The sequence below is a fragment of the Chionomys nivalis genome, chromosome 12, assembly GCF_950005125.1.
Source record: "Chionomys nivalis chromosome 12, mChiNiv1.1, whole genome shotgun sequence".
In the NCBI taxonomy this organism is placed as follows: domain Eukaryota; kingdom Metazoa; phylum Chordata; class Mammalia; order Rodentia; family Cricetidae; genus Chionomys; species Chionomys nivalis.
The window spans coordinates 71642279-71670134 of record NC_080097.1 but is presented as its reverse complement, the minus strand read 5'-3'; the positions used below and the strand labels follow the sequence as shown (position 1 = coordinate 71670134).

General features: G+C 45.4%; 1 protein-coding gene across 3 annotated transcripts; it reads left to right on the top strand.

The window, feature by feature from the left end:
* The first annotated feature begins 3781 nt into the window (after positions 1-3781).
* On the top strand, positions 3782-27851 carry Sec24c (SEC24 homolog C, COPII coat complex component). 3 transcript variants are annotated; one of them, XM_057786759.1, is made up of 24 exons: positions 3782-3843; positions 5485-5678; positions 9927-10062; positions 15034-15206; positions 15562-15933; positions 16244-16380; positions 17555-17623; positions 18864-18975; positions 19229-19356; positions 21360-21498; positions 21708-21823; positions 21998-22122; positions 22260-22451; positions 22814-22907; positions 23073-23189; positions 23925-24095; positions 24525-24621; positions 24698-24843; positions 24961-25099; positions 25247-25365; positions 25467-25646; positions 25848-26039; positions 26309-26398; positions 26618-27851. In XM_057786759.1, the coding sequence occupies exons 2-24, from the start codon at positions 5513-5515 to the stop codon at positions 26756-26758; spliced, it is 3351 nt and encodes a 1116-aa protein (XP_057642742.1). In that variant the 5' UTR covers positions 3782-3843; positions 5485-5512; the 3' UTR covers positions 26759-27851. The 3 variants fall into 3 exon arrangements, with proteins under 3 accessions (XP_057642742.1, XP_057642741.1, XP_057642743.1); XM_057786758.1 differs by lacking the exon at positions 3782-3843 and adding an exon at positions 3883-4185; XM_057786760.1 differs by lacking the exons at positions 3782-3843; positions 17555-17623 and adding an exon at positions 3884-4185.
* The last annotated feature ends 5 nt before the right edge of the window (positions 27852-27856 follow it).

Here is a 27856-nt window from a genome sequence, read left to right as displayed (position 1 = left end):
CTCTGTGTGGGTATGTGCATGTGAGTTCATGAAGAAGGCATTAGATGGCCTGGAGCTGGAGTTACAGGCTGAAGCTTCCCAGTGTAGGTCCTAGGAACCAAATTCGGGTCTTTTGCAGAAACAGCAAGCATTTTTAACTGCTGAACCATCTCTCCAGTCCCATTTATTTATTTATTTACTGATTTATTTATTTATTACCAAGTAATCTTTTACTTTTATTGTACATATCAACATTTTACAGAAATAAGAGTAAATCTGAAATTACACATCTTCTGATTCCTTTCATTGTATTATCTTTAATTTATGTTATGTGTGTGTTTGTTTAATGAATACATCTGAAGTCCTCACTACTTAGGAGACTGAGGCAAAGCAATTACCTGGGCACAGAAGGTCAAGACCCAACTGACTGGACAACATAAAAAAACACCTTAAAAAAAGTTTAGTACTCCCCGTAGGCCAACCACTCTGCTATACCAGGGGCTTTAATTAATACTCAGTGCACAGCAGAATCACCCAGAAAACTTTGACAGCTATGGGTTCCCTAAAATAAGACACACACACACACACCCTCAGCTTTAGGGGCTTCATTGGTCTACTACACACCCTGGGCAAATACCTGATATTGAGCTCCACCCACACCTATAGCCTCTCTTCTTTACTCATTTACTGTTTTGAGACGAGGTCTCACTATTCAGCCTAGGCTAACCTTAAACTTGTTATAAATGGTGTTTGAAGTTCTGATCCTCCTGCCTCCGTCTCTAGAGTGCTGGAATGACAGACACGTGCCACTATGTCCGGTCGGCACTAGTGTTCTTGTTTTGTTTTGTTTCACCAGTAACATTTTTAAGAGCACTACAGACCATGCTAAATGCCAAGTTGAGATACAGAAAATTTAAAAATGCAATTTATAGCCTTGATCTCCAAGCTTGTGACTCTTAGCTCTGACGAGGAAGGGTGCAACTTCAAGCCAGACAGAGTACATCTACTTCCTTACGGTGAAAAGATAGACAGGATAAATCATGTAAATGCTAAAGTCTCCCAGTTGCCCAGACTCCTGAAATAATCACACAAAACTATATTATTTAAATCACTGCTTGGCAAATTACTTAATTGTATTGTTAACTAGCTCTTATATCTTTGGCTAACCCATTTCTATTTTTTTTTTTTTGATTTTTCGAGACAGGGTTTCTCTGTAGCTTTGGAGCCTGTCCTGGAACTAGCTCTTGTAGACCAGGCTGGTCTCGAACTCACAGAGATCCGCCTGCCTCTGCCTCCCGAGTGCTGAAATTAAAGGGCGTGCACCACCACCCGGTTCCCATTTCTATTCTTTTATATTTTACCATGGCCTACTGGCATGGTTCCAGCTAAGGTGAAGGCTCAGCCTTGGGCAGGTGCTCAACAAATGTTAGTTGCATTTAGCAAATTATTATTATTATTATTTATTATTATTATTATTTTTTTTTTTTTTTTGGTTTTTCGAGACAAGGTTTCTCTGTGGTTTTGGAGCCTGTCCTGGAACTAGCTCTTGTAGACCAGGCTGGTCTCGAACTCACAGAGATCCGCATTTGGCAAATTATTAAACTAGACAAATGTTAGTCAGCAAGAGAATTATCTAGGAGGGAGACATCTGTCAAGCTTAGTGGCAGGGACTTAAGGAACTATTGTTTGCTGAGCCCCATCTCCAAAACTGAACTACATCTAGATGGATCAGAAGTTTACATTTCTAGCCAGGTTTGGTGGCATATACATTAACCCCAGCACTCTGGGAGTATGGGCAGGAGGATCTCTGTGAGTTCGAGGTCAGCTAGGTCCACAGAGTGAGTTCTAGGCCAGAAGGGCTATGCAGTGAGATCCCCTACTAAAAATAAATAAATAAATAAATAAATGAATAAATAAATCAATCCTGGTAGTGGTGGCACACACCTCCAGCACTGGGGAGGCAGAGGTAGGCAGATCTGGGAGTTCAAGCTAGTCTGGTCTACAGAGCACGTTTTTTTTTTTTTTTTTTTTTTTTGGTTTTTCGAGACAGGGTTTCTCTGTGGTTTTGGAGCCTGTCCTGGAACTAGCTCTTGTAGACCAGGCTGGTCTCGAACTCACAGAGATCCACCTGCCTCTGCCTCCCGAGTGCTGGGATTAAAGGCGTGCGCCACCACCGCCCGGCTACAGAGCACATTTTAAGACAGCCAGGGCTATACAGAGAAACCCTGTCTCCAAAAAAAAAAAAAAAACCACAAGAAAGAGAGAAAGAACAAAGAAACAATGAAATAAGGAAAGAGGGAAATGGATACATTTCTAACAAGGCTCAGCTGATACTGATACCATCAGTACCAGGATCCACTGGCGTTACTTTAAAAATGGACAGAAACAGGGCTGGTGAAGGCACCAGCTGCTCTTGCAGATGGCCAGGGTTTGATTCCCAGCATCCACATGGCTTTTTAACTAATCTGTAACTCCAGTTCCAGGGGATCCAGTGCCCCCTCTTCTGGTCTCTGTAAGATGCACAAATACACATTCAGGCAAAATACCCATACATAAAAAAATTAAAGACAACAAACTGGGCAGAAACAATTGCCTGGTTAGTAACCCATACGCAAACTGAAGTGCCCATTTTTTCTAAGTATGTACTACTGTATAACTACCATTACATATGAAAGCAAAACACTTTGCTTACTCTATTCATTAGTCCTATGACCTGAGTTGGCCCAAAGAAGTGCTTAAAGCTGCACGGATAAATAGTACTGAAAGAATTACAGTGCATGCACTGGGGAGGTGAGAGTATAAAGACTGTGAATTCAAGGTGACCCTGAATTACATATCCAGTTTCAGGACAATCTGGCTATATATTGAGATCCTGTCTCAAAAATCTGTCTAGGGAGAGAAAGAAAAAGACAATTATTATTTACAACTCTTCTTCTTCTTCCTCCTCCTCCCTCTTTTTTTTTTTTTTTTTTTTTTTGGTTTTTTTTTTCGAGAGTTTCTCTTTAGCTTTGGAGCCTCTCCGGGAACTCGCTCTTATAGACCAGGTTGGCCCCGAACTCACAAAGATCCGCCTGTCTCTGCCTTCGAGTGCTGGGATTAAAGGCGTGCGCCACCACCGCCCGGCTAGAATTGTAGCTTTTTAAACAGACAGCAGGGAGATCTTTTGATCCTGATAGAGTTTTGCCTCTGTAAAAAAAAGACACAGCACGAAATGGCAAATAACTAATCTTTATTGAACAGTATATTAGACAGTCTTATGAAACGTCTCTAAATTCATCTCAAGTCACCGTTAGGCATTCTTTTCATTATAGTAAAAAAATAAATTGGGGCAGAAATTGTCCAAATATTGAGCTAAAGGGCTCAAACTCGAACACTTAGCACACAATCTCATAGTAAGGGCTAGTATCCTGCCACCACCGCGTGGCTCAAAGGTCAGTGGGGGTGAGATCTACCTGAGGGACGCAAATCAATGGGGGTGAAAGGTTAACAGGAAGTGGCTACGAGACTAGAGGTCCTTGATAGTTCACGGCATGACAGAGGGAGCGTTACTAAAATAGTCTGACCTAGCTTCCTCAACACTCTCTCAGCTGGTAAAGCCATAAAGAGTCTGGAATATCTGGAAGAAAAAAACCCATAAATTTCAGCGATGCCTCTCAGTGGCCATAACGGGAAAGAACAAAAGCGCATGCGCAGCATCCGGGCTCCCGGAAGCGTACCTAGGGCCGACGTGGCAGAAGGAGTGGTTCCCGGTCCTACAGCATGGGGCGGAACTTCCGGGGACGGCACGACAGCCCCCTCGGAACCGGAAGTCGAGCCTGGGAGCCTTGACGTTAGGAACGAAGTCGAACCTGGATCTGGAGCCGGGTGAGGAGTGGCATCGCGAGGTTGCGCGGTGGGGAGGAATGCTGAGGGGAGGCCAGGGTATTTCAGGCCCGATTGTGGTCCGGTTTTAGAGGAAAGGGAGGAGCCTGGGGGCGGGGCCGGGAAGAGACCCTCACCTCCCGCATCCGTGAACGGCGGTCGCTCCCAGACCCCTCCCTTCATCTCCTGACCCAGGTTCCGGCTCTCGCCTCGCCTTCCAAGCATGTTGAAGGGCATTAGAAGCTTGGTCTTTACTGCTTAATGAACCGGCCCTCATCGTGGCCCTACAGGCTGGTTTGGCTTCCTGATCTCAATCTACGGAGCTCCCAAACCTCCGCATCTCGGGTACTTTCAGAGTTCTAGGAAGCTTGCCCCGCCCCTTTGGGTTGTCACCCTCGACTGTCTACCTAGAATGGAGTCAAGATTGGAGTTTGACTCCAAGCTTATTCCGTCCTTCTCTCTCCTGACTTCAGGAAGTTAAAGGGGAGAGGGACGTCTCCCAAGCTTAGTGTTGATGGCATGTGCAAGGTTTAGGGTTTGGAAGGACATTTCCTAAAATGGCTTTGAGGTTACAGAGTTTTCAGTCCGGCAGTAGTTCATCTTTTGGGCTTTGCTAGCAAAGAGAGAGAGGCCCATTGTTCTACTGCAACACTTGAGAGGTCTCACTCTTCCTGGGCCCCATCTGCCTGTAGAATAATTAGTATGATGAGGATGTTTAAAACTGCTGCCGCCTTATTGGGGTGGCTCTTGAAAGGACCTCCAACTCATCCTTCTGTTGCTGATCAAGATTGGAATAGTTTTGATAGCGACTTATGAAACAAACATTAGAACAGAAACCTGATTACAGACATGCTTTTGAATTTAGAATACCCATAGCTCTCTGCTTGAGGGATGAAATGAATGATTTCTGTAATGGAATACTGCTTGCTAAGTATTCAGGTGTTTTTTGTTTTTGTTTTGTTTTTTCCAAGACAGGGTTTCTCTGTGTGTCCCTGACTGTCCTGGAACTTTCTCTGTAGACCAGGCTGGCTTCGAACTCACAGAGATCTGCCTGCCTCTGCCTCCTGAATTCTGGGATTAAAGTCGTGCACCACCACCAGCTACATTTTTTTTAATCTTAATGCTTCGTTTGCAAGGTTAATACACTATTTTCATGGAAAGGCTGGGGTCAGAGTAACATTTGGATTATTACAGGTCAAACAAAGAATGCCATTTCTCCCAAACAATAACTCTACAGTTTGTTTTTTGTAGGGGAAGGATTTTAATCAATTTTTTTTTTTTTTTTGCCTTAGTGCTAAAAAAAAAAGCAGCATATTTGAAGTTACTCAAGTGTTTATGGGGTGAATGGAAAGTGGAAACATTGTTTCATTTACTTGTAACATCATGGTAATTATCAGCCAGAGGACTCTGTGAGGAGACACTGAAAATATACCACTGGGGAATGTCTGATGTTCAGTTCCACTAGGTCCGTCTGTAGCTGGAATCGATACCTCTTCGGAGTGACACAGCATGGGGAGAGTGGCTGGGTACTGACTGGCAGGAGTTACAGTTCAACTGATCACTGCCTCTTCCTTTCTTCTCTGAATAGTTGCTCTCTCCTTAGAAAGTGTTTCGACTAGTTTCGTTCTTTTCCTTCCCCCATAGGTAAGATCAAATTGGGGATGCACTCATAATGAATGTCAACCAATCAGCTCCACCTGTTCCACCATTTGGGCAGAACCAGCCCATCTACCCAGGGTATCATCAGTCCGGTTATGGTGGGCAACCAGGACCTGCAGCACCTGCCTATGGAGCCTACAATGGCCCACTGCCAGGCTATCAGCAGACACTTCCCCAAGGTATGTTCCCAGGTTCCTTTTGAGCCAAGGAAGGGAATAAGCAATATTCGGGTTAGATTGTATTCGTCTGACAAAGCTACTTAAGGACTGTGATTGAAGAACATGAATCTGGCCCCATGAGTTGTCTGTCTCGCTGTGTTTTTTTTTTTTTTTTTTTTTTTTCCCGAGACAGGGTTTCTCCGTAGCTTTTGGTTCCTGTCCTGGAACTAGCTCTTGTAGACCAGGCTGGCCTCGAACTCACAGAGATCCGCCTGCCTCTGCCTCCCGAGTGCTGGGATTAAAGGTGTGCGCCACCACTGGCTCTCGCTGTGTTTTTATATGTGTGACTCTTTCCACCTGAAGACATCTAATGGGAATGAGTCTTCCAGATTTCATCACAGCTCACTTCTGTGGATGTCACCCTAGACAGCCTCACCTGGCTGCGTTATTAAGAGCTCGATGGAAAGGTTGTAGTCATAGCTCTTCTGTTGCCTGTTGACTTAAACTTTTCCTGAAATCACTTTTCCTTGTATGTGCTGAGAATGCTTCTCATTTGACTTCTGGTTCTGACTATGAAATGACTCTGGGACACATTTATCTGAAAATGAATCTGGGAAGAAAAGTGTATTTGTATGCATGACTTTTAGTACTCCTGGGTCTTTTACTGACATTCATTTTCTTTTGCTTGGGTTTCCTTTTCTTGGATATTTTATATTATCAGTGAAATAGGAAGCTTGGTGTTGCATTAGATTCTATGCTCCGAGCCCTCAGTGTTTTGTTTTATGTTACCTTTTCAAAAAGAGTATCTGGTTCTCTGTTACCTGGCAGACCTTGTAAAGTTATTAATAAAAGACTTTTCAGTTAGGCTGGTTGAAGATTTAGAGTAATGCCAAACACTATGTTGTTTAAGAGAGTAGATTCCTCAGACACAGGCCTATAATCCTGTGAGGGAGGCTGCAGCAGGAGGATTGTGGGTTCAAGACCTACCTGGGCTGTAGAGTAAGTCCAAGTCTATCTTAGGTAACAGATAAGATTCTGTCTAAAAATAAAAAGTAAAAAAGAAGATATAAATCATTAACAAAATGCTTGCCTAACATGTATGAGATCCTAAGTTCAATCCCCAGAACTACCAAAAAAAAAAACCATAAAATAAATAAAAGTAGCTCAGCAGGTAAAGGTGCTTATCACTAAGCTTAATGACCTATGTTCAATCTCTGAGACCCACACGGTGGAAGGAGAAAAAGAAGTTGTCTTCTAATCTCCACACACAATAACTACATAAATATAATTTTACGGGGTTAGAGAGATGGCTTGGTGGTTAAGAGCACTTTCTGTTCTTGTAGAGGACCTGAGTTCAATTCCCAGGATCCGCATGGCAGTTCACAGCCATCCATAATCCCAGTATCAAGGGATCTAATGCCCTCTTCTGACCTTTGTAGGCACCACTCATGCATCTGAGCAAAACACCTTTTTTTACCCCTGAAACCAGGTTTCTCAGTGGCTATGGAATCAGTCCTGGAACTTGCTCTGTAGACCAGACTGGCCTTAAACTCACAATGATCCGCCAGTCTATGTCTCCCGGGTGCTGGGATTAAAGGCATGCGCCACCACCCGCCCGGCTGTGAGCAAAACACTTAAACACATAAAATACATAAATCTAATACATAAATACATACAGATACAAACACACACATACATTTTGTTGTTGTTGTTTTTCAAGATGCAGTTTCTCTGTTCATCCTTGCCTGTCCTGGAACTTGCTCTGTAGACCAGGCTGGCCCAGACCTCAGAGATTTGCCTGCCTCTGCCTTCTGAGTGCTGGGATTAAAGGCCTAGGCCACCATACCTGTCTCAGAAGTAGATTTAATAGAGTGGAAGAGTACCAGTCAGGCAAGGCATGGGTAGGTTTTGAAAATGAATGAAATATTACTATTTTAGTCACACTGTAGAAAAACAGTAAAGTGGTAAATTAGATCTTGGTTCTTTAGAAGTGCCTTGTTCTGGGTTGGGACTTTGATTGGACAGAGTCCACTTCTGCTCTTTTAGGTTTGACTTATCAGAATGGAGTTGTCCTTGTCTTCTGAGAGAGGTTTGTCATTGAAGGGAAATCTCTCTGGTTCTGTTATGGTTAGTGACCAAGTTCAGCTTCTGAATCTGATCTTTCCTGAGGGTCAGCAACATTTCAACACTGATTTCCCAAGTAGCTCATCACTTGTATTGTATGCTGGCAGTAGGGCTAAGGTTAGTGAGAGTAGTTTGGAGGAGAGATCTGATCCCAGGAAAGGACAGAGCCCAGCTTTTGTGAGAATGTAGGTAACAACATTGATATTAGGATAGAACTCTTGCAGAAGAAAGGTCTCTGATTGGGAGAACGCTACTGAACATGAAGGTGAGTGAAAGAGCGTGATAGGATGTATAAAGTATACCGAGAAGAGGGGGTCAGAACAGCCGCTCAGAGGAGTTGCCTTTCTTGTGGTCGGTATAGCTCAGTGGAGCAACACAACCAGCATGCATGAGGCCCTGGACTCAGTACCTAGCACTGTAAACAAAACAACTGTAGTGGGAGCTGCGGGCTGCGTTCCTGCCGCCCCAGCTCCTGGTCGCCTGGCTAGCTTATGCCCTGAAATAACAACACACAAATTGTATTCATTTAAACACTGCTTGGCCCGTTAACTCTAGCCCTTACAGGCTAATTCTCATATCCCGATCAACCCATCTCTAATAATCTGTGTAGCATCAGTCTTAACGGGAAAGATTCAGCATGTCTGACCTGGCAGCTTGCTCCATGGCGTCTGCCCGGGAGAGGAGAGCATGGCCTCTGCTCCAGAGAGCAGAGCTGTCGAGTCTGAGCTCACTTCCTCTTCCTCCCAGCATTCTGTTCTGTTTACTCCACCCACCTATGTTTTAACCTATAAGGGCCAAGCAGTTTCTTTATTACTTAACCAATGAAATCAACAGATTGATATATGACACTCTCACATCAAATAACCAAACAAATAAACAGTTCCCCTCTTGACTCCTAAATGCCAGGATTAAAGGTGTGCACCACCATGTACTTTATGTTAGATTTATTTATTTTCTTTCCTGGTAAGAGTGTTTTGCTTGCATGGATGTATTGAGAAGTCAGAAGAAGAAGACAGATCCTCTGGAATTGGAGTTACAATTGGTTGTGAGCCACCATATGGTTGCTAGGATTGGATCTTTGGTCCTTTGCAATTACCCAGGTCTTTTTTTTTTGTTGTTTTTTTTTGTTTTTTGTTTTTCGAGACAGGGTTTCTCTGTGGCTTTGGAGCCTGTCCTGGAACTAGCTCTTGTAGACCAGGCTGGTCTCGAACTCACAGAGATCCACCTGCCTCTGCCTCCCAAGTGCTGGGATTAAAGGCGTGCGCCACCACCGCCCGGCAATTACCCAGGTCTTAAACGGCTAAGCCATCTTTCCAGTCCCCATCAGGCAGGTTTTTATGTGGAACTGGGGGTCGAATCCAAGGCTTTATACTAGGCAAGCAGCTGATCACATCTCCAGCCCCTTAGTCTTAGTTTCTTTCTTCTTTTTTCCTCCCTCCCTCCCTTCCTTCTTTCCTTCCTTCCTCCCTCCCTCTCTCCCTTCCTTCTTTCCTCCCTCCCTCCCTCCCTCCCTCCCTCCCTCCCTCCCTCCCTCCCTCCCTTCCTTCCTTCCTATTTTATTTATTTTTTCTGAGACAGGATTTCTATGTAGCCCTGGCTGTCCTAGAACTCAGTATGTTGACGAGGCTGGCCTTGAATCTCAGAGATTGACCTGCCTCTGCCTTGGAAGTCTTCTAATTAAAGGCATGTGCCACATTCCTAGTTTCTTATAGAATAATTCATTATATTCTTGTTCATCATCTTCTGTACCACCTTTCTTATGTATCCTCCAAGTTTCTAAGTTGTGGAGTGAGAAGTTTTCCAGAGAAGGGTTGAAGGCTGTCTTAGACTGAGAGAGAGTGTTGATCAGAGGGAGGTCCTCCATTGTGTTGCTCTGCATAGCTTCACCCCAACATGTTGAAGAAAGTAGCCTGTTTTTTTGGGCGTCCACATGCCAAACACTGCTATAGTGAGAGTTGCTCTGCAGCTGGAGTGGTTGATTCTTTTTTTTTGTTTTTGTTTTTGTTTTTTAGTTTTTCGAGACAGGGTTTCTCTGTAGCTTTTGAGCCTGTCCTGGGGAGTGGTTGATTCTTGCTTTGCCTTCCTGCCTCAAGGTGGAGAAGAAAATTATTTCCTAACTATTTAGTGTTTATCCTTCACCCTCAGGTGTGCCAAGAGCCCCACCTTCCTCAGGGGCACCTCCAGCCTCAACAGCACCGGCCCCCTGTGGTCAGACTACATATGGCCAGTTTGGTCAAGGTGATATACAGAATGGGCCAAGCTCCACGGCTCAGATGCAAAGGTATGTACTGGGTGAGCCTAAAATCAGTGTGATAAAAGTGGATTAGGGATGTATGGGGATCTATTTTTTTTTCATTCTTAGATTCTTTCTTCTCTTCCTTCTATCCTGTTTGTCTTCTTTTAATTATTTTATGTTATATTTATTTGTTTTGTATGTATGAATGATGTGTGTGGACATGCATGCCATGAGGTGCATGTGGTACGTCAGGACAACTTGTAAGAATTGTTCTCTCCTTCCAGAATGTGGGTTCTGGGGTTCAAACTCAAGTCTCTAGGCTTGACAACAAAGATCTTAACCCACTGAGCCACGTTGTCAGCCCTTGCCTTCTTTTTTTTCAGGTTACAGGTACTACTAATGTCCAGTCCTATTATGGACCCCTGTTAGTACCTGGGTTTGTTTTCATATTATCTTTCTGTAAACCTGAATGATTTTCCCCTTTACCAGACATACATTTTCACAGTGGTTCTAGTCCCCACTAGCCTATGCTAGGGGAGAAACAGGAAGAGGGACCTCAGATTGTCTGTGTAACCTTTTTCACTAGACCAGGCACTTAGTAGGACTAATTGGTTAAATTTGTACATGCAAGTTCTAAAATGAAAAGACTCAGAAGGCAAGCTACATGAATAATGAGAACCTGAGAAACCTCTCTTTGCACAGAACTTGTTATAGGAGGTGTTGCTGTATACTGTTTGTATCCCAGCTGCTCCACCCTGAAATAATCACACAGAAACTCTATTATTTGCAATACTGTTTGGCCAATAGCATAAGCATATTTTTACATCTAGCTAACTTTTACATCTAGCTAGCTTTTACATCTTAAATTAACCTTTTTCTATTATTGTATATTTTACCACGAGGCTTGTGGCCTACAGGCAAGATTCCAACTGACAGTTTGCGTCTTTCTCCTCTGGTGGCTCCATGACATCTCACTGACTCTGTGTCTTCCTTCTCCCAGTATTCAGTTTAGTTTTCCCTCCTAGCTCCAATAAAAGCAACACATATACAGAAGGACTTCCCACACGAAGAAGGGAAGTTATGCCTGTCAGAACCTTGTCTGGGTTCTGCTAATAGTTTTTTTTTGTTTGTTTTGTTTTTGTTTTTTTCAAGACAGGGTTTCTCAGTAGCTTTGGAGCCTGTCCTGGAACTAGCTGTTGTGGACCAGGCTGGCCTCGAACTCACAGAGATCCGCCTATCTCTGCCTCCCGAGTGCTGGGATTAAAGGCATGTGCCACCACCGCCGGGCCCTGTGGGTTCTGCTAATAGTTTAAAAAATGCAACTGGAAGCCGGGCGGTGGTGGCGCACACCTTTAATCCCAGCACTTGGGAGGCAGAGGCAGGCGGATCTCTGTGAGTTCGAGACCAGCCTGGTCTACAAGAGCTAGTTCCAGGACAGGCTCCAAAACCACAGAGAAACCCTGTCTCGAAAAACCAAAAAAAAAAAAAAAAAAAAAAAAAGCAACTGGATAGTGGATGTGAAAATGGAAAAGTAATTTCTGGAACCTACCAAGTGTATTATAGTCACTCATTAGCACTGAATATAAGTCTAGAAAGGAAAACGTGGGACACAATAGATGGTGGTAGACAGACAAATATTCCTAAAGATGCAAGATGTGGTGCGGCTGTGGGTAACTCGTGAGGAGCTCGGAGCTGTTAGACAGTCTGGTCAGGTCAGCCTCAAGGAAGATGTGGTGCGGCTGTGGGTAACTCTTGAGGAGCTCAGAGCTGTTAGACAGTCTGGTCAGGTCAGCCTCAGGGAAGTATTTGAGACCTTAGTGAAATGGAGATGTAAGCCATGAAGATCCAAGGGAAGAACGTTTTTCAGTAGAGGGTAGGACAAATGCAAAGGCTGTGAAGTGGAAAGTCATCTGGTAGACATGAGGAAGAACAAGAGGTCAGTGTATAGTTGGAGTGTAGTCAGTACTAGCACCCTTGGAAAGATTCCATTGGATTTGGCAAGGTCATTATCATTAATAAATGATAAAGGCAGTCTCATGAAGAGATAAAGAAAATGGCTTACTCGCTTTGGCTCAGAGACTTTCTTTTCTTTTCTTTTCTTTTCTTTTCTTTTCTTTTCTTTTCTTTTCTTTCGAGACAGGGTTTCTTTGTGTAACAGAACTGGCTGTCCTGGAACTCTCTTTGTAGACTAGACTGGCCTCGAACTCACAGAGAGCTGACTTCGTCTGCTTCCCAATTGCTGGGATTAAATTCATGTGCCACCATCACTTTGCTTAATGGCCTAACATTTAATGAGGAATGGGAATATCATAAATAAATTTCATAAAAATTTGAAAAAAAATACAAAATTCAGAGAGTATATATATCATGATTCTGTTTATAAAAGACTGAAATAGTTTTCCTCAAAACCTCACTCTAGTGTTTTAAAGACAATGGAGGGTAATTGAGAATTAGGAGTATTTACCCTTGGAGAAAGGAAGGGAATCATGAAGAGTGTATGTGTGGGGCCTTTTGGATGTGGTGTACTGTACTTTCTGATTTGCTTTATGTCATTGGCTGTATTAGAATTGTTTAAGTATACATATCTATGTTAAGTCTTGGAAGTTGGGAATCAGGTTTCGAGTTTGGTTGTAGCTTGTTCTGTCACGCTTTCAGTGTTTTTGTTTTCTTTCTGCTCTGTCTCATTCTGTTATAAGGTTAGATTAAATAGAAAACTATAGATGCTATATGTAGGTATGGTGGCACACTTCGACAGAATACCACTGGGCAGCTCATAACATTAATCTACACTGCTAGAGTAATATAATTAGTCTGACAAGATTTATTGATCATCTGCTGTATGGTTAATAGTATGTTCAATATTATGGACCACAAGTTAATGCAAAGCCCAACAAAGAGCTTGAGGAACATTAGCAGAAATATTAGTTGAAAGCAGTGTTAGGATGGGGGTATAGTTCACCATTACAGTACTGCTTGCCTAGTATATCTGAGTCACTGGGTTCAAGTCCCCGCACAACATGCACATAAAAGAGATACCAGTTGAAGGTAAAGTGACTGAATGACAGGCAACTAAAGAACAGATGGATCTGATCAAACATGAAGTACTAGTTGTTTAGTAGAGCCCAAATAAGGAAGGCAGGGAAGGGCTGGGGAGGAGGTTCAGTGGGTAGTGCCTGACAACCTCAGTTTGGCCCCCGTAACCAATTCCAGATGCATGGTGCACATCTGTAATCCCAGCACTCTCACAGTGACATGGGATGTGGAGAGGAGAATGGGCAGAAGCCTGAGGGCCAGCTAGCCTGGAGTGTACTGTGCAGCAGAAAGTCTCTCGACTCTGCTTCAACCTGGTAGATGTTGAGAACTGACATCTGAAAGTTGTCTTCTGAACTCCACACATTTACTACTCACTCACCCTAGGTATGCATGCACTCACAGGAAAAAAAATTGAGCTGGGTAGCAATGGTGCACGCCTTTAATTCCTGCACTTGGGAGGCAGAGGTAGGCAGATTTCTATAAGTTCGAGGTCAGCCTGGTCTACAAAGCAAGTTCCAGGACAGGCTCCAAAGCCACGGAGAAACCCTGTCTCAAAAAACCAAAGAAGGTGTCTGGAGAGATGGCTTAGAGGTTAAGAGTACTGACTGTTCTTCCAGAGGCCTGAGTTCCGTTCCCAGTAACCACATGGTGGCTTATAGCCATCTTTAAGGATATCTGGTGCCCTCTTTTGGCCTGCAGGCAGAACACTGCACACATAATAAACAAACAAAGAAACAAACAAACTAGGGGAGGGGCTAGAGAGATGGCTCAGTGGTTAAGAGCACTGCCTGCTCAATTCCCAGCAACCGCATGGTGGCTCACAACCATCTGTAAAAGATCTGGTGCCCTCTTCTGGCCTGCAGGCACATATGCAGACAGAATACTGAGAATACTGTATTCATAATAAATAAATCTTTAAAAAAATAAATAAACTAGGGGAAAACAAACAGCTACCTACACTTGGTATCCAGTGATACTGGCATGATTAGTATTTATATTTGAATGTGTTGTCATTGTGTGAGTATCTAACAGTTATTTAAGTGACAAGGTGTTGCTCTTGGTGCATCATTTCTCTAGTTCTTCCTTGGAACAGCGAGCATCATCCTCCCAGTTAGTATCTAATGCCAGTTTCAGCTGACCTGCTTCCTAATCTCACTGGTTCTTCTCACACCATTCCAAGATGAAGTTATAGATACTTTAGCTGAATAGGCGAGTTAATTGATTCGTCTCAGTGTTTCTGGAGTAGGAACTTGCTGTAGGTCAGCTTATGTGTGCCTTTCCTTTTGCCTTCTTCAGGTTAGATTACAAGGCTGAAGCAGTTTGTCCACATAGGACTGAGGCTAAGGAGGTGATAACGTCTGTGTCAACTAAATAGTATTGACCCCAGGGTGCTTGGTATTTGTGGAGTGGACCTAGAGGAAAGTAAGCTTTGCCACAAATCTTATTTGTATAGACAATCAAGAATGTCATTTGAGGGCTGGAGAGATGGCTCAGTGGTTAAGAGCATTGCCTGCTCTTCCAAAGGTCCTGAGTTCAATTCCCGGCAACCACATGGTGGCTCACAACCATCTGTAATGAGGTCTGGTGCCCTCTTCTGGCCTGCAGACATACACACAGACAGAATATTGTATACATCATAAATAAATAAATATTAAAAAAAAAAAAAAAGAATGTCATTTGAGCCAGGTGGTGGTGCACGCCTTTAATCCCAGCACTAGGGAGGTTTCCAGGTTTCCAGCATTCCAGGTCTGCCTAGTCTACAGAGCAAGTTCCAGGACAGGCTCCATAGCTACTAAGAAACCCTGTCTTGAAAAACAAAACAAAAAAAAAGTCAGTTGGCCACAACTATGCAAGTATGAAGGTATCAGAGATCTCAGGATGAACATAAAATGCCAGAATACAATGTAGCTTCCTGTGTGAAGATCTGCCAGCTTCAACAGACATCTCACCCCTGTAGTCACCCCTGCTTCATTCTCTTTACAGGGTCCCAGGGTCTCAGCAGTTTGGGTCCCCATTGGCCCCTCAGGTCAACCAGCCAGCTGTGCTTCAGCCCTATGGCCCTCCCCCCACAAGTACACAGGTGACTGCACAGCTTGCTGGAATGCAGATCAGTGGTGCTGTGTCTCAAGCCCCTCCCTCTTCTGGGTTAAGCTATGGTAAGTAGTGGTGGGACCAGGATGCTATTTTCATAAGTTTTGGTTCTGGGCATTTTTATTTTATTTTATTTTATTTTTTTCATTTTCTGTGAAGCTTTGTAGTCTGTCCTGGCATTCTCTCTGTAAACCAGTCTGGCCTTGAGCTCACGTAGATCCATCTGCCTTTTCCTCCCAAGTGCTGGGATTAAAGGCGTATGCCACCATGGCCCGCCTCTGGGCATATTTTTTATTTCCTGTGTTTTTGCGTTCTAGAAGCAAGGACAGTTATATTTGTTCCTTTTTGTTGGGAGGAGAAATAATTTATCAAATGAGGCAGAATGACTGGGCCTCCACCTCTACGTCTTGTGTCTCTCAGGTTCACCAACATCATTGGCCTCAGCCTCAGGAAGTTTCCCTAATTCTGGTCCATATGGCTCCTATCCTCAGAGCCAGGCTCCTCCTCTTAGCCAGACTCAAGGTCATCCTGGAGTCCAACCTCCCCTGCGATCTGCCCCACCACTGGCTTCCAGCTTCACACCCCCAGCTTCAGGTGGTCCCCGGATGCCTTCCATGACTGGTCCACTCCCACCTGGACAGGGCTTTGGGAGTCTCCCAGTGAGCCAGCCCAACCACGTGTCCTTGCCTCCTGCCCATGCTGTGCCCCCAGGCACCCAGATGACTGGACCCTCAGTACCACCACCACCTATGCACTCCCCTCAGCAGCCAGGTTATCAGCTGCAGCAAAATGGTAAGTTTTTCCCCAGCATCTGGCTAGAAACCAAAAGCTTCAGCTATTCAGGGCTTTTTGTTTGTCTTTCTTGGTACTATTTGCTAAGTAGTTAATTAGATAGACAGCTTTGGGGTTCCATTACTAGGATGTGAGGGTTGTAAGACATTTTTCTTGTCTCTTAGTTCATTCAGATAGTGTCGTCTTTCTTTGAATGGCTTCCTCAGACACTCCATAAACTGTTTCAAAGAGTTCTGTTATTTTCCTGAGTCCTTGAGCAGAGACAGGGAAGGGATTTTGAATTCATCAACCTTGTGCCCTTGTCTCTCAGGTTCCTTTGGACCAGCTCGAGGCCCTCAGCCTAATTATGAGAGCCCATACCCTGGAGCGCCTACCTTTGGCAGTCAGCCTGGGCCTCCTCAGCCACTGCCTCCTAAGCGCCTGGACCCTGATGCCATCCCCAGCCCTGTAAGTAGGTGCTTATGTGGTCTTGGGGAAACACATGTCTGCCAGATAAGCAGGCTGACCTAGATGAGATGTTTGCTTGGCATTCTCTAATAACATTCCCTTTTTGACTTTCATCTTGAAGACTTAGAACTCAGATGTGATGTCTAAACTTTTGAAATGGAATGTCAAGTCCCCGATGTCTTTTAGGGCAATTTTAATCCACAGCTATACAGAGAAGAAAGGGGAACCAAGAGTGATCAGTCATGTTGGTAGAGCTCTGGGTTGAGGCCTATGTTCTGTTGCTCTTGGACATAATAATAACATGGTCATCTTTGCCATTCTGTGTGTGTAGTAGTGGCCAGGTCTTACTCCCTTAGATCTAGTAGGGCATCATTCTTCTTGATAGCTAAAGCAGGTTGGAGCTCTCTGGTGTTAGGTAGTCAGAGCAGGAAAGCCTCGCTGGTTCCTCTCTGCTCCTATATAGGTAGTGATGTAGGATGATGCTCCCGTTACTATTGACTGGCAGGACACTATTGATGGGGGACCAGTCATAGTGTATGAAGGCAGTGTACATGGAAAGTCTGTTGAGGAAGTTGCTTCTCTCCCAGAGCCACTGGAATCCTCAGCCCTTCCTTATCAGACATGGGTAGAGAGAGTAGTTCTTCCACTTAGGGCCCGCTCTCTATCCTGTCTGTAACATCGATGTCAGTTACCTCCTCATACTTAGCCATTGTCATATTCCATTCCGTTCTCTTCCCTCTTCCTTTGGGGAACGACCAGAGTTAGGAAGCCTAGAGGACTGACAGCTGCTCCTTCTCTCTTCCGTGGTGGAAAGGAGAGTCTAGCTGGACAGCCAAGGCATCTTCTGGCGTGAGAGTTCTTAGGTGTAGGTTTGGCCTGCTAGGGAACTTCCTGTAGGGCCTCCTTAAAGAGTTCTGCTTGCCTCCTGCTTGCTCCCCCCGACCTTGTCTTGCTCCATGGTAGTCTGAGTCACTGAGGTCTTCCTGTTAGGCCTAGTGTTGGACCAGAGAGACATGGAATTCCAGATCTACTGGGTCCCTGACTTCCGCAGTCCAAGCTGGGCTCCAGCTCTTCATGTCTGATACGCCAGGGTTAGAGAAGTAATATCTGCCTCTTGTTCTTTTGTCTCCCTCCCTGTATACCCCTGCTGCCTTTATTATTAAAACACTAAAAGCAACTTAATGAGCTGCCTCCTCAGCAGAAAACCAGGCACAGAATAGACCCTGATGCCATTCCTAGTCCAGTAAGTGCAGGGGTGGGAGTATGTGCTTGTCCTCCCTGTGTTAGTGCCACTCATGCATGCTTGTGATTCACCTCATCCACCATGTCCATCCCTTCCCATTCTCTTCCCTGACCCTTCTAGATCCTTCCTGAAGGATATGCATGCCCACATCCCATGTATGGAAAAGAAAACAAGCTGTTAGCAGTGCCTTGAGTATGGGGTGATGGATGGTCAGGTTCTGAGGGTGGGCTGGTGGCATGGTAAGCTTTGGTTTTAGTCCTGCTGGCTCCTCCAGAAGCTTGTGTGTGGCATGTGGTGGAACCAGACAGAGTCAAGCAGCAGATCCTTCAAGTTCAATGTGAGAAGAAATGTTGCGGTGGGTGGCTATGAACTTAGAGGTTCATGGCATTTCTTACAAGAGCAGAGAGATTGCTTGTTTTGGGAGAGTGTGGGCCACCTTCTCATCTGGAGAGTCTTAGACTCTGGTTTATCTCTAAGTGTCAACTCTTTCTGCTGCGGAACACAATCTTATTTGCCATTTACTTTTTCTGGTTTTATCAAACTCATCTTGAAGTAACTGACCAAAGGTCACCAGCCTGAACAAGGGTCTGATTACCAGCTTTGCATATCCTTTTTGTGTTTGTGTTCCTTAATGTCTTTTACAAGTAGAGGTTTGAGGATCGGGCCATAAGGATTGGACATTTATCCTCTCCTCTATGGACCCACTGATGCTCACCTGAAAGGAAGGCAGCATTTGCTTCCTTCCCTTACCTGATCATTTCTGCCTGTTTAATTCTCTCCTCCCTGTGTTCCTTGTTAATTTCATTGAGTTAGAGCCATTCCAGGTAGATTCATTTCTACATGGGTTTCTGTCATCTGTTCTTGCTCTGATTCAATCAGTGTGCCTTCTAGAGAGGAAGGGAGGGAAAAGTTTGATGGGGATGGAGAATGGAATCCAATCATGCCTTATGGTTTGGGATCAGAAGTGGGAGGGATAAAAGGGTACTCACCAATGACTGGAGGCCAGGGGTGTTTTATCAGAAAGTCCATTCTCACCAAGGCCCATCCTGTATCTTCTGCTAGTTGCTGCGAAGTGGAAGGTCAGCATTGTAGCATTTATGTGGACTCCAAAAGGAAAGCATGCCTGGTGCATGAGATGGTTTTTGGCAAGTTCTTTATTCTTGTGCTACAGTCTGGCCTGCCGTTGTCCTGGTACTGCTTTTTCTTTTATCATCTTACTCATCTCACTTTTTCCCTACAGATTCAGGTTATTGAAGATGACAGAAACAACCGGGGTTCAGAGCCATTTGTTACTGGTGTAAGGGGACAGGTGCCACCTCTAGTCACCACCAACTTCCTGGTGAAAGACCAAGGTAAGCTGAACTTTAATGTCTGTTTCCCTATGGCAGCTAATTCTCTAAGGCTATCAGCCATGGATCATACTTTTATTGATCTTTAACCAGAGACCAGCTCCCCCAACCAATTCCCCTCCCCTCCCCGCAGTCCTTCAGGGGGCTAAAAGCTATTGTGAGCTCCTAACATCTGTGGAGGTGGAGTGACTCACCAATAGAGAGCTGCTATCCAGAAGGCTTCTGGGAAATGACTCAAATCTTCTACTTTCTTCAGGGAATGCAAGTCCCCGGTACATTCGATGCACATCCTACAATATCCCTTGCACATCTGACATGGCTAAGCAGGCTCAGGTGCCGCTGGCAGCTGTCATCAAGCCACTGGCAAGGCTGCCCCTAGAGGAGGTAGGTCTCGGAAGGGGTTAGAATACAATGAAAGAAATGGAGGGAACGATGTTTCTTTCTAGATGGGATTCTGATTGGCATGGAAGACATCTTGGTTGAACAGGAGGGATCGGTATCTTTGGTATCTCACTTTCTCAAGGCCCAAACTTGGTAGCAGTGGTAGGGATGAAAACAAAAACCAAATAAATTAGCCGGGCGGTGGTGGCGCACGCCTTTAATCCCAGCACTCGGGAGGCAGAGGCAGGCGGATCTCTGTGAGTTTGAGACCAGCCTGGTCTATAAGAGCTAGTTCCAGGACAGGCTCCAAAACCACAACCACAGAGAAACCCTGTCTCGAAAAACCAAAAAAAAAAAAAAAAAAAAAAAATTACTTTGTGAGACCAGGGTTCATAGAAGGAACAAATGAAAAGAACCAGAGCCAGCTTGGTGTGGAGACTCTCTCCTGTAATTGTAGCACTCAGGAAGCTGAAACAGGAAGGTCATGGAGTCATTGAGTTCTGCCCAGCCTTGGCTACACAGTAGACTCCATCTCAAAACAAACAGAGAACTAGGCATGGTATTGAGGAAGCAGAGGTATTGAGATTCCTGTCTATGGATTTTTTGGAGGGTGGGCGGGGTTTGAGACTCTGTTTAGGTTTGGAGCCTGTCCTGGCACTTGCTCTGTAGAGCAGGCTGGTCTCGAACTCATAGAGATCGGCCTGCCTCTGCCTCCTGAGTGCTGGGATTAAAGGTGTGCATCAGTACCCCCTGGCCTGTCTAGGAATTTAAAGCTAGTCAGGGCCATATAGTGAGACCCTGTTTTAAAACAAAATAGGTAGGGACAGCCTAATTTCTAGAGGCAAGGCAGCTAGATGTAGGAACTTCTCATTGTGTGGTCAAATCTCTGGATGGTGATAAATGCATTATTATTAATTTTTGGGGGGGACTTGAATTGGGTAGGGCTATTAGGAAGGCATATAAAGAAGAAGGTACTATTATATCCAATATTCCATTCCTCACCTGGCTTGGGCCCCCACCTGCCAATCCAGTACCTGAAAGCAGTGTTTTTTTTTTCTTCTTTAAGACAGGGCTTCTCTGCATACCTGGTTCTAGAACTCACCAGACTGGTCTCAAACTCAGAAACCTACTTGCCTTTGTCTCCCAAGTGCTGGGATTAAAGGTGTATGCCACCATGCCTTGCAAAAGCATTTTTTTTTTTTTTAAATTAGGTCGCTGTTTATTTATGTCTTGAGAATAACACATGGGCAGGCTTGGTGGCATACACCTATAATGCCATCACTTAGAGGGCAGAGGCAGGCGGATCTCTGTGAGTTCGAGGCCAGCCTGGTCTACAGAACAAGTTCTGGGATAGCCAGGGCTACACAGAGAAGCCCTGACTTGAAAAAAACAAAGAAATAAAAGAAGTATCACTTAGTTACTTGTGAGTTTTCTAGAACTGGAACCTCTAGGCTCAGGGTATATCTGCTTTCTCACTTCCATTTTGGATGTTAATGAGGATGGTTAGGTGCTTTTTGTACTTGTAAGATGACATCTACCTGGGACAGCAGGTGTCACAGAATTCTCTGATGAATGATGGGGAGAAATATCATAGATATGCGGAGAAGGAAGCAGAGTCATCCCTGGGACAGGGGTAGAAATCCTGTATAAGTTTTGGCTTTCTCCTCATATGCTCATGGCAGTCCCTGGCTTGCTATGGCCAGTTTCATAGACCCTCTTCTTTTTTTTCAGGAAGAAATGCATTCTGGGATAGGAAATGAAAGCATTTTTAAAAATTAGGTAGCTGTTTGTTTAGGTCTTGAGAAGTAACACTTGTCAGACTTGGTGGTGCATGCCTTTAATCCCAGCATTGGAGTTTAGCCAGGGATCAGTACCCTTATCGTTGTCCTCATTTCTTCTACTGTATTCCTTTCCCAGATAGAGTACGTGAGCCATGCTGCCTCTCCCTCCAGTCTGTCATATGTTACCATGTCTTCTCCATCTGAGCCCCTCCCTTTGTTCCGTAGGCTTCACCATATGTTGTGGACCATGGCGAATCTGGCCCTCTACGCTGTAATCGCTGCAAAGCATACATGTGCCCCCTCATGACGTTCATCGAGGGAGGGAGGCGCTTCCAGTGCTCCTTTTGCAGTTGTATCAATGATGGTATGCTGTGGAGGCTGAGCTTTGTGGGGAAGGCTTGCATCTTCATTGTTTTCATCTAGTTAGATAGATGAGGGAACATTCCTCAGGAACTGGAAAAGTAGGGCACAGGTGAGGACTGGGTATTGGAATGATGTGAAGGAGTTCAGCTAGGAGTTGGCACTCTAAGATTGAGGCGGATCTTTGAGTAACATACTATATTCTCCTTACAGTTCCCCCCCAGTACTTTCAACATCTGGATCACACTGGCAAACGTGTGGATGCTTATGACCGTCCTGAGCTGTCCCTGGGGTCCTATGAATTCTTGGCCACTGTAGATTACTGCAAGGTGAGGGAAGGTCGTGGGAGAGGAGCAGGACACTAGTGAGGATTGTGAGACAGCCCAAAAGAGCTGTCACCATTTCTCTTAACCTGTCAGGGTTCCCTTTGATGCTTCCTGCATTGCCCATTGGTCTGCTGGCCTGCTTACTGTTTTCCTATGCCTTCAACATTTCCTCTACAGAACAATAAATTCCCCAGTCCTCCTGCCTTCATCTTTATGATTGATGTCTCCTACAACGCCATCAGGACTGGTCTTGTTCGGCTCCTCTGTGAGGAGCTCAAGTCACTCTTAGACTACCTGCCTAGGTGAGAGTGGAGGAAGTACTGCTTTCCTTTGGTTAATGGTGGGTGTCTGGGTTGACTGATCAAGTGGAACATTATGTCATGAAACCATGGGTGGTGAAGAAGGTGGCCAGTCTGGGTAACAGTGTCACCTTCCACAGGGAGGGTGGAGCAGAAGAGTCAGCAATCCGAGTTGGCTTTGTCACCTACAATAAGGTGCTCCACTTCTACAATGTGAAGAGCTCCTTGGCTCAGCCCCAGATGATGGTTGTATCTGATGTGGCTGACATGTTCGTGCCACTGCTAGATGGCTTCTTGGTCAATGTCAATGAGTCCCGCGGAGTCATCACCAGGTGAGAGCCAGGTGGTGGAGATGAGAGCGTGGTCACTGTCACAGGTGAGAGCCAGGGGTGGAGACGAGAGAGTGGTCAGTGTCAGTGAGTCCCGCGGAGTCATCACCAGGTGAGAGCCAGGTGGTCGAGATGAGAGCGTGGTCACTGTCACAGGTGAGAGCCAGGTGGTGGAGATGAGAGCGTGGTCAGTGTCAGTGAGTCCCGCGGAGTCATCACCAGGTGAGAGCCAGGGGTGGAGACGAGAGAGTGGGAGTTGAGCAGAGGGGCTAGGAGGTAGACAGAGGTGTATGAGTCTTCAGTCCAGGAATCGAGAATGGAGGCAGCTACATCTGGTTCTCTGCTGCCATCTTCTGTCTTTTCAGCTTATTGGATCAGATCCCAGAAATGTTTGCAGACACAAGAGAGACAGAGACAGTATTTGCCCCGGTTATCCAGGCTGGAATGGAAGCTCTGAAGGTAACGCAGGAGTCCTGGGCAACCATCTCTCATAGCCTTAGTGACTGATAACTGTCTAGCAAGTTAGCCCTTTTCACAGTTAGTGCCTAATTTAAAGAAAAAAGATGAGTGTATAATGGATGAATAAAGGGAGGAATGGATGAATAATTTTATCTTTTTTCCTAGGCTGCTGAGTGTGCAGGAAAGCTGTTTCTGTTCCACACTTCCTTGCCCATTGCAGAGGCCCCAGGGAAGCTAAAGAATAGAGATGACAGGAAGTTGATCAACACAGACAAGGAGAAGGTGTGTGGCTTGAGAGGGAGAGAGACCTCCCATTACAGAGGAAGGTGGTAACTTTCCAATGTCAACTCTTGTAACATCAGCCAGGTGGACTGGGATTACATTCTGCCCTCTCACGTGTCCCGTCTGTGACTGCCAACCAGCTCACAAAATTTTGATGGACTTGAATTTTTCTTTTTCATTTTTGCTTTTTTTGAAATTTGATCTAGCTATGTAGTCTAGGCTGGTCTGGAACTCACTATTTAGCCTAGGCTGACCTCATACTTGTAGTGATCTTGTCTCTGCTTCCTGTGTGCTGGGATTATAGGTGTGCCTGAACATACCTGCACCTTTTCATTTTCTCTTCTTTTCGTTTTCCTTCCCTTCCTCTCTCTTTTTCCTTCCCTTCCTTCCTTCCTTCCTTCCTTCCTTTCTTTTTTAAAAAAAAAATTATTTATTTATTTATTTATTATGTATACAATATTCTGTCTGTGTGTGTGTCTGCAGGCCAGAAGAGGGCACCAAACCTCATTACAAATAGTTGTGAGCCACCATATGGTTGCTGGGAATTGAACTCATGACCTTTGGAAGAGCAGGCAATGCTCTTAACCACTGAGCCATCTCTCCAGCCCCCTTCCCTTCCTTTCTCCTATTCCTTCCAACTTTCTTCTACTGCTGGAATGACAAGGTGGTGGGTCTAAAGTCGTGAAAGTGTGAGTTTCTCATTTTTCATATGACATTTCTTCTGATCCCCTCCAGACTCTGTTCCAGCCTCAGACGGGTACCTATCAGACTCTGGCCAAAGACTGTGTGACTCAAGGCTGCTGTGTGGACCTCTTCCTCTTCCCTAACCAATATGTAGATGTGGCCACACTCTCTGTTGTTCCCCAGCTCACTGGAGGCTCTGTCTACAAATATGCCTGCTTTCAGGTATAGAATTCTGGGTGTGGGAATATCTGCTTATATGTGGAGTGGCTCTTTAGCTACTGACTTAGTGGCGCGTGAGGTTGAGCCCAGAGTATAGTGGTTAGGTGCCTGGGTCTTCGGGTCAGTCCTGGGTTGATATTGAATCCCCCTCACTAACTGGCATAGGATAATCACTTAATTACTCATCTTTTGTCCTTTCGTCTTCAAAGTAGAGTTTACTAATTAGGATTTGTCTACAGAATTAAACGATTAAATATGGAATACTCTGTGTTACCTGATATGTCACGAATCCATAAAAGCTTCATTGTCCTAATCATCCTGATTTTCACTGTGACTATGGTGAAGCAGGCTTGTAGAGTGGAAGGGATGCAGGGAGACTGACTATGGGGTGAGCTCTGTGGTCAGTCGTATGTCTCTGGGCCTGGGCTGCAGGTGGAGAATGACCAGGAACGGTTCTTGAGTGACCTGCGTCGGGACGTACAGAAGGTGGTGGGCTTTGATGCTGTGATGCGGGTTCGGACAAGTACTGGTAAGTTCTGGGTAAGGCTAAAGCCGCTTGAGGCACATGTCCTACCTTTAACCCTGACCTGTCCCCGTGGCTTCAGGTATCCGTGCTGTAGATTTCTTTGGAGCTTTCTACATGAGCAATACAACAGATGTGGAGTTGGCTGGCCTGGATGAGGACAAGACAGTGACTGTAGAATTCAAGCATGATGACCGGCTCAGTGAAGAGAGTGGAGCCCTGCTGCAGGTGGCAGGCGGGAGACGGGCGGGGTGACAAAGTGCTGGAGGCATCCATGGGAAGATGATAAAGGGTGGGTGTAACTGTGAGGGAGGGTGTGAGTTCCCCCTTTCTCCCTTCCCCTAGTGTGCCCTGCTTTATACCAGCTGTGCAGGGCAGCGTCGGCTTCGCATCCACAACCTGGCCCTAAACTGCTGCACCCAGTTGGCTGATCTGTATCGAAACTGTGAAACAGACACGCTCATCAACTACATGGCCAAGTTTGGTGAGGGTAGAAACAGGGCGGGGTGGGATGAGGATGAAAGGAAGGTCCAGGATGGCCAGCAGCTCGGCACTCCTGGTGAGGTGTGATGGTGGCAAGGTGCATGGGACAGGAAGTTGACCAGGACTGCTCTTTCTCCTTCCCATGCAGCATACCGGGGTGTTCTGAATAGCCCTGTGAAGACTGTACGTGACACTCTGATCACTCAGTGTGCCCAGATCCTGGCCTGCTACAGAAAGAACTGTGCCAGCCCTTCCTCTGCAGGACAGGTGGGGCAGGGATGTTAGTGAAGGGATTTTTTTTTCAGCCAAATTTTGCAGTTTTGAGGGATTTCCCATGATCATTGACTTTATTTCCATAAACCCCTCAGTTGATCCTTCCCGAGTGTATGAAGCTGCTCCCAGTTTACCTGAACTGTGTCTTGAAGAGTGATGTTCTGCAGCCTGGCGCTGAGGTCACTACTGATGACCGGGCCTATGTTCGACAGCTGGTTTCCTCCATGGATGTGGCTGAGACCAATGTCTTCTTCTACCCTCGGCTCCTCCCACTGGTGCGACTGAGGATTGGAGTGTGAGACTTTGTACTGAGGACAGGGCCTCTAAGAAGGAGGGGATGGAATTACTTTATTGCTGACACTAAGGAATTTTTTACGTACATTTCACATTACTATCTAGAGATTTTAGCTTTCTGAGTTTATTTGTGTAAAGGAGTGTCTTACAGTTCTTGGTGACTTTTTTCCCTTTTCATTTAGACAAAATCTCCCATCGACAATACCACTGAACCACCAGCAGTTCGAGCGTCTGAAGAGCGTTTAAGCAGTGGCGATATATATTTGCTGGAAAATGGGCTCAACCTCTTTGTCTGGGTGGGAGCAAGTGTCCAACAAGGTGTTGTCCAGAGCCTTTTCAACGTCTCCTCTTTCAGTCAGATCACCAGTGGCTTGGTGAGAACAGGGTGTCAAGGATAATATAGGATAATATGGGATAATATTAGGAAATATAGGATAATAACAGGAAAACACTTTGGTGACTTGACAGTGGATCAGTGCAGTCATTGTGCTGGTCCCTTTACATATCTGAGGACACTGCGGCCAGGGGAGGTGCTGTCCAGTGTCTTCAGGCTTCCTCCTGTTAGATGGTGCCGAAATCTATTGCTCTCTTGATGGATTTAAAAGTACTTTTTATCATAGTAATTAGTGAATTTTTGTTCCAGAGTGTTCTGCCAGTTCTGGATAATCCACTGTCCAAGAAGGTTCGAAGCCTCATTGATAGCTTACGGGCACAGAGAATGCGGTACATGAAGGTAACACAGATGTTGTGTTTGGTGGCCATGCTGGATATTGAACCCTAGGCCTTCTGTAGCAAGCACTCTCATTATGCTACAGCCTCAGCATAGCAACGCTGATCTGATTCCTAGACTTTTTTTTAACCCTGTCAAGTCAGCAAGAAGGAGCATGGGGAGGGAGAGTCTAAGGACTTCCTTGTCATTGGCCTTTCCTCACAACCTGCCTTCTGGCCGTAGCTTATCGTGGTGAAACAGGAAGACAAGCTGGAGATGCTGTTCAAACACTTTCTCGTGGAAGACAAGAGTCTAAGCGGAGGGGCATCCTATGTGGACTTTCTCTGTCATATGCATAAAGAGATTCGGCAGCTACTGAGCTAAAGCAAGTGGGTAAATGGTATAGGGTCCCAAGCCAGCTTCCAGAAAGTACCCCAGGATGGCAGAGAAAGCTGGGACAGTTTCATATCTTATGAGTCATATAAACTGACCTCAGTCTCTTTAGCGGGGGGAGGGCAAGATAAAAGGAGACACCTTTCTGGGCTCAAATATCCTACCGCTCTGTCATGTCCTGCTGATGGAAAGTGCCCCAGACCCCTTACTCAACCCTCTTTCTCCTGCTAATCCAGTTGTAATGAATGTAGTTTATCAGTTCACTGTATATGATCTGGTGTTGGGGATTTGGAGGCAACAAGGCCCTGGCAATACTGTGTCTCTTTGGATCAGCCTCCCAGAGGAAAGGGGCAGGTAGGAAGGAGTGGGAATCCCAGGGTTATTACAGGAGGTGGCAAATTCAGCTCCGTGTCATCAACAACTTCCTATATTAGGGATAAAATATACAGGTGCACAAGAGCTGGGGTGTAGACTGTAGATGGCGGAGAGTAGTAGTTGGTCCTTTGGGGGCCTGGGGGTCAGGAGCAAGGTCGTAGTTACTGAGGATGAATGACGAGTTGTCTGTTTCCATTGTGGGCGTTCTCTCTCCTGCTATGATTGGTAAGCACTTCATGGACAGAAGCACATAGCCAGAGATGAGTGAGCCTGGGACTGAATTGCAAAGCATATTAACACCTAGAGGAGGTAGCAGCCTCCTTTCCAGCTGGAGAAGCCCTAATACTGGATGGTTCTGTAGAGAGCCTGATGGTCAACTTGCAATACCTCACAGAGCCAGCCCACATCCCACTCAGCTCCCACCAGAAACACAGCTTAAGCCGGGCGTTGCTGGGGAGAGGCAGAGATGGCTGGAGCCCTCCCTGTCTTCCTGTGCCAGGACATTACCGGGCTTGATACTGACTGAGTGGCCGACAATTATCTTCCAACTCCAATTGGCTGGGGCAGGACAAGGGCTATGATTGATGGTGGTCAGGCTTGCCTGCTCCCAGCCCGGGATGCCCCTGCTCTGGACCTTTCATTTCTTTTCATTGGTTTATTTTTCAATGCATCTTTAATTTGTAAAGAAATAAAATAAGATGTAACAGTACTCTT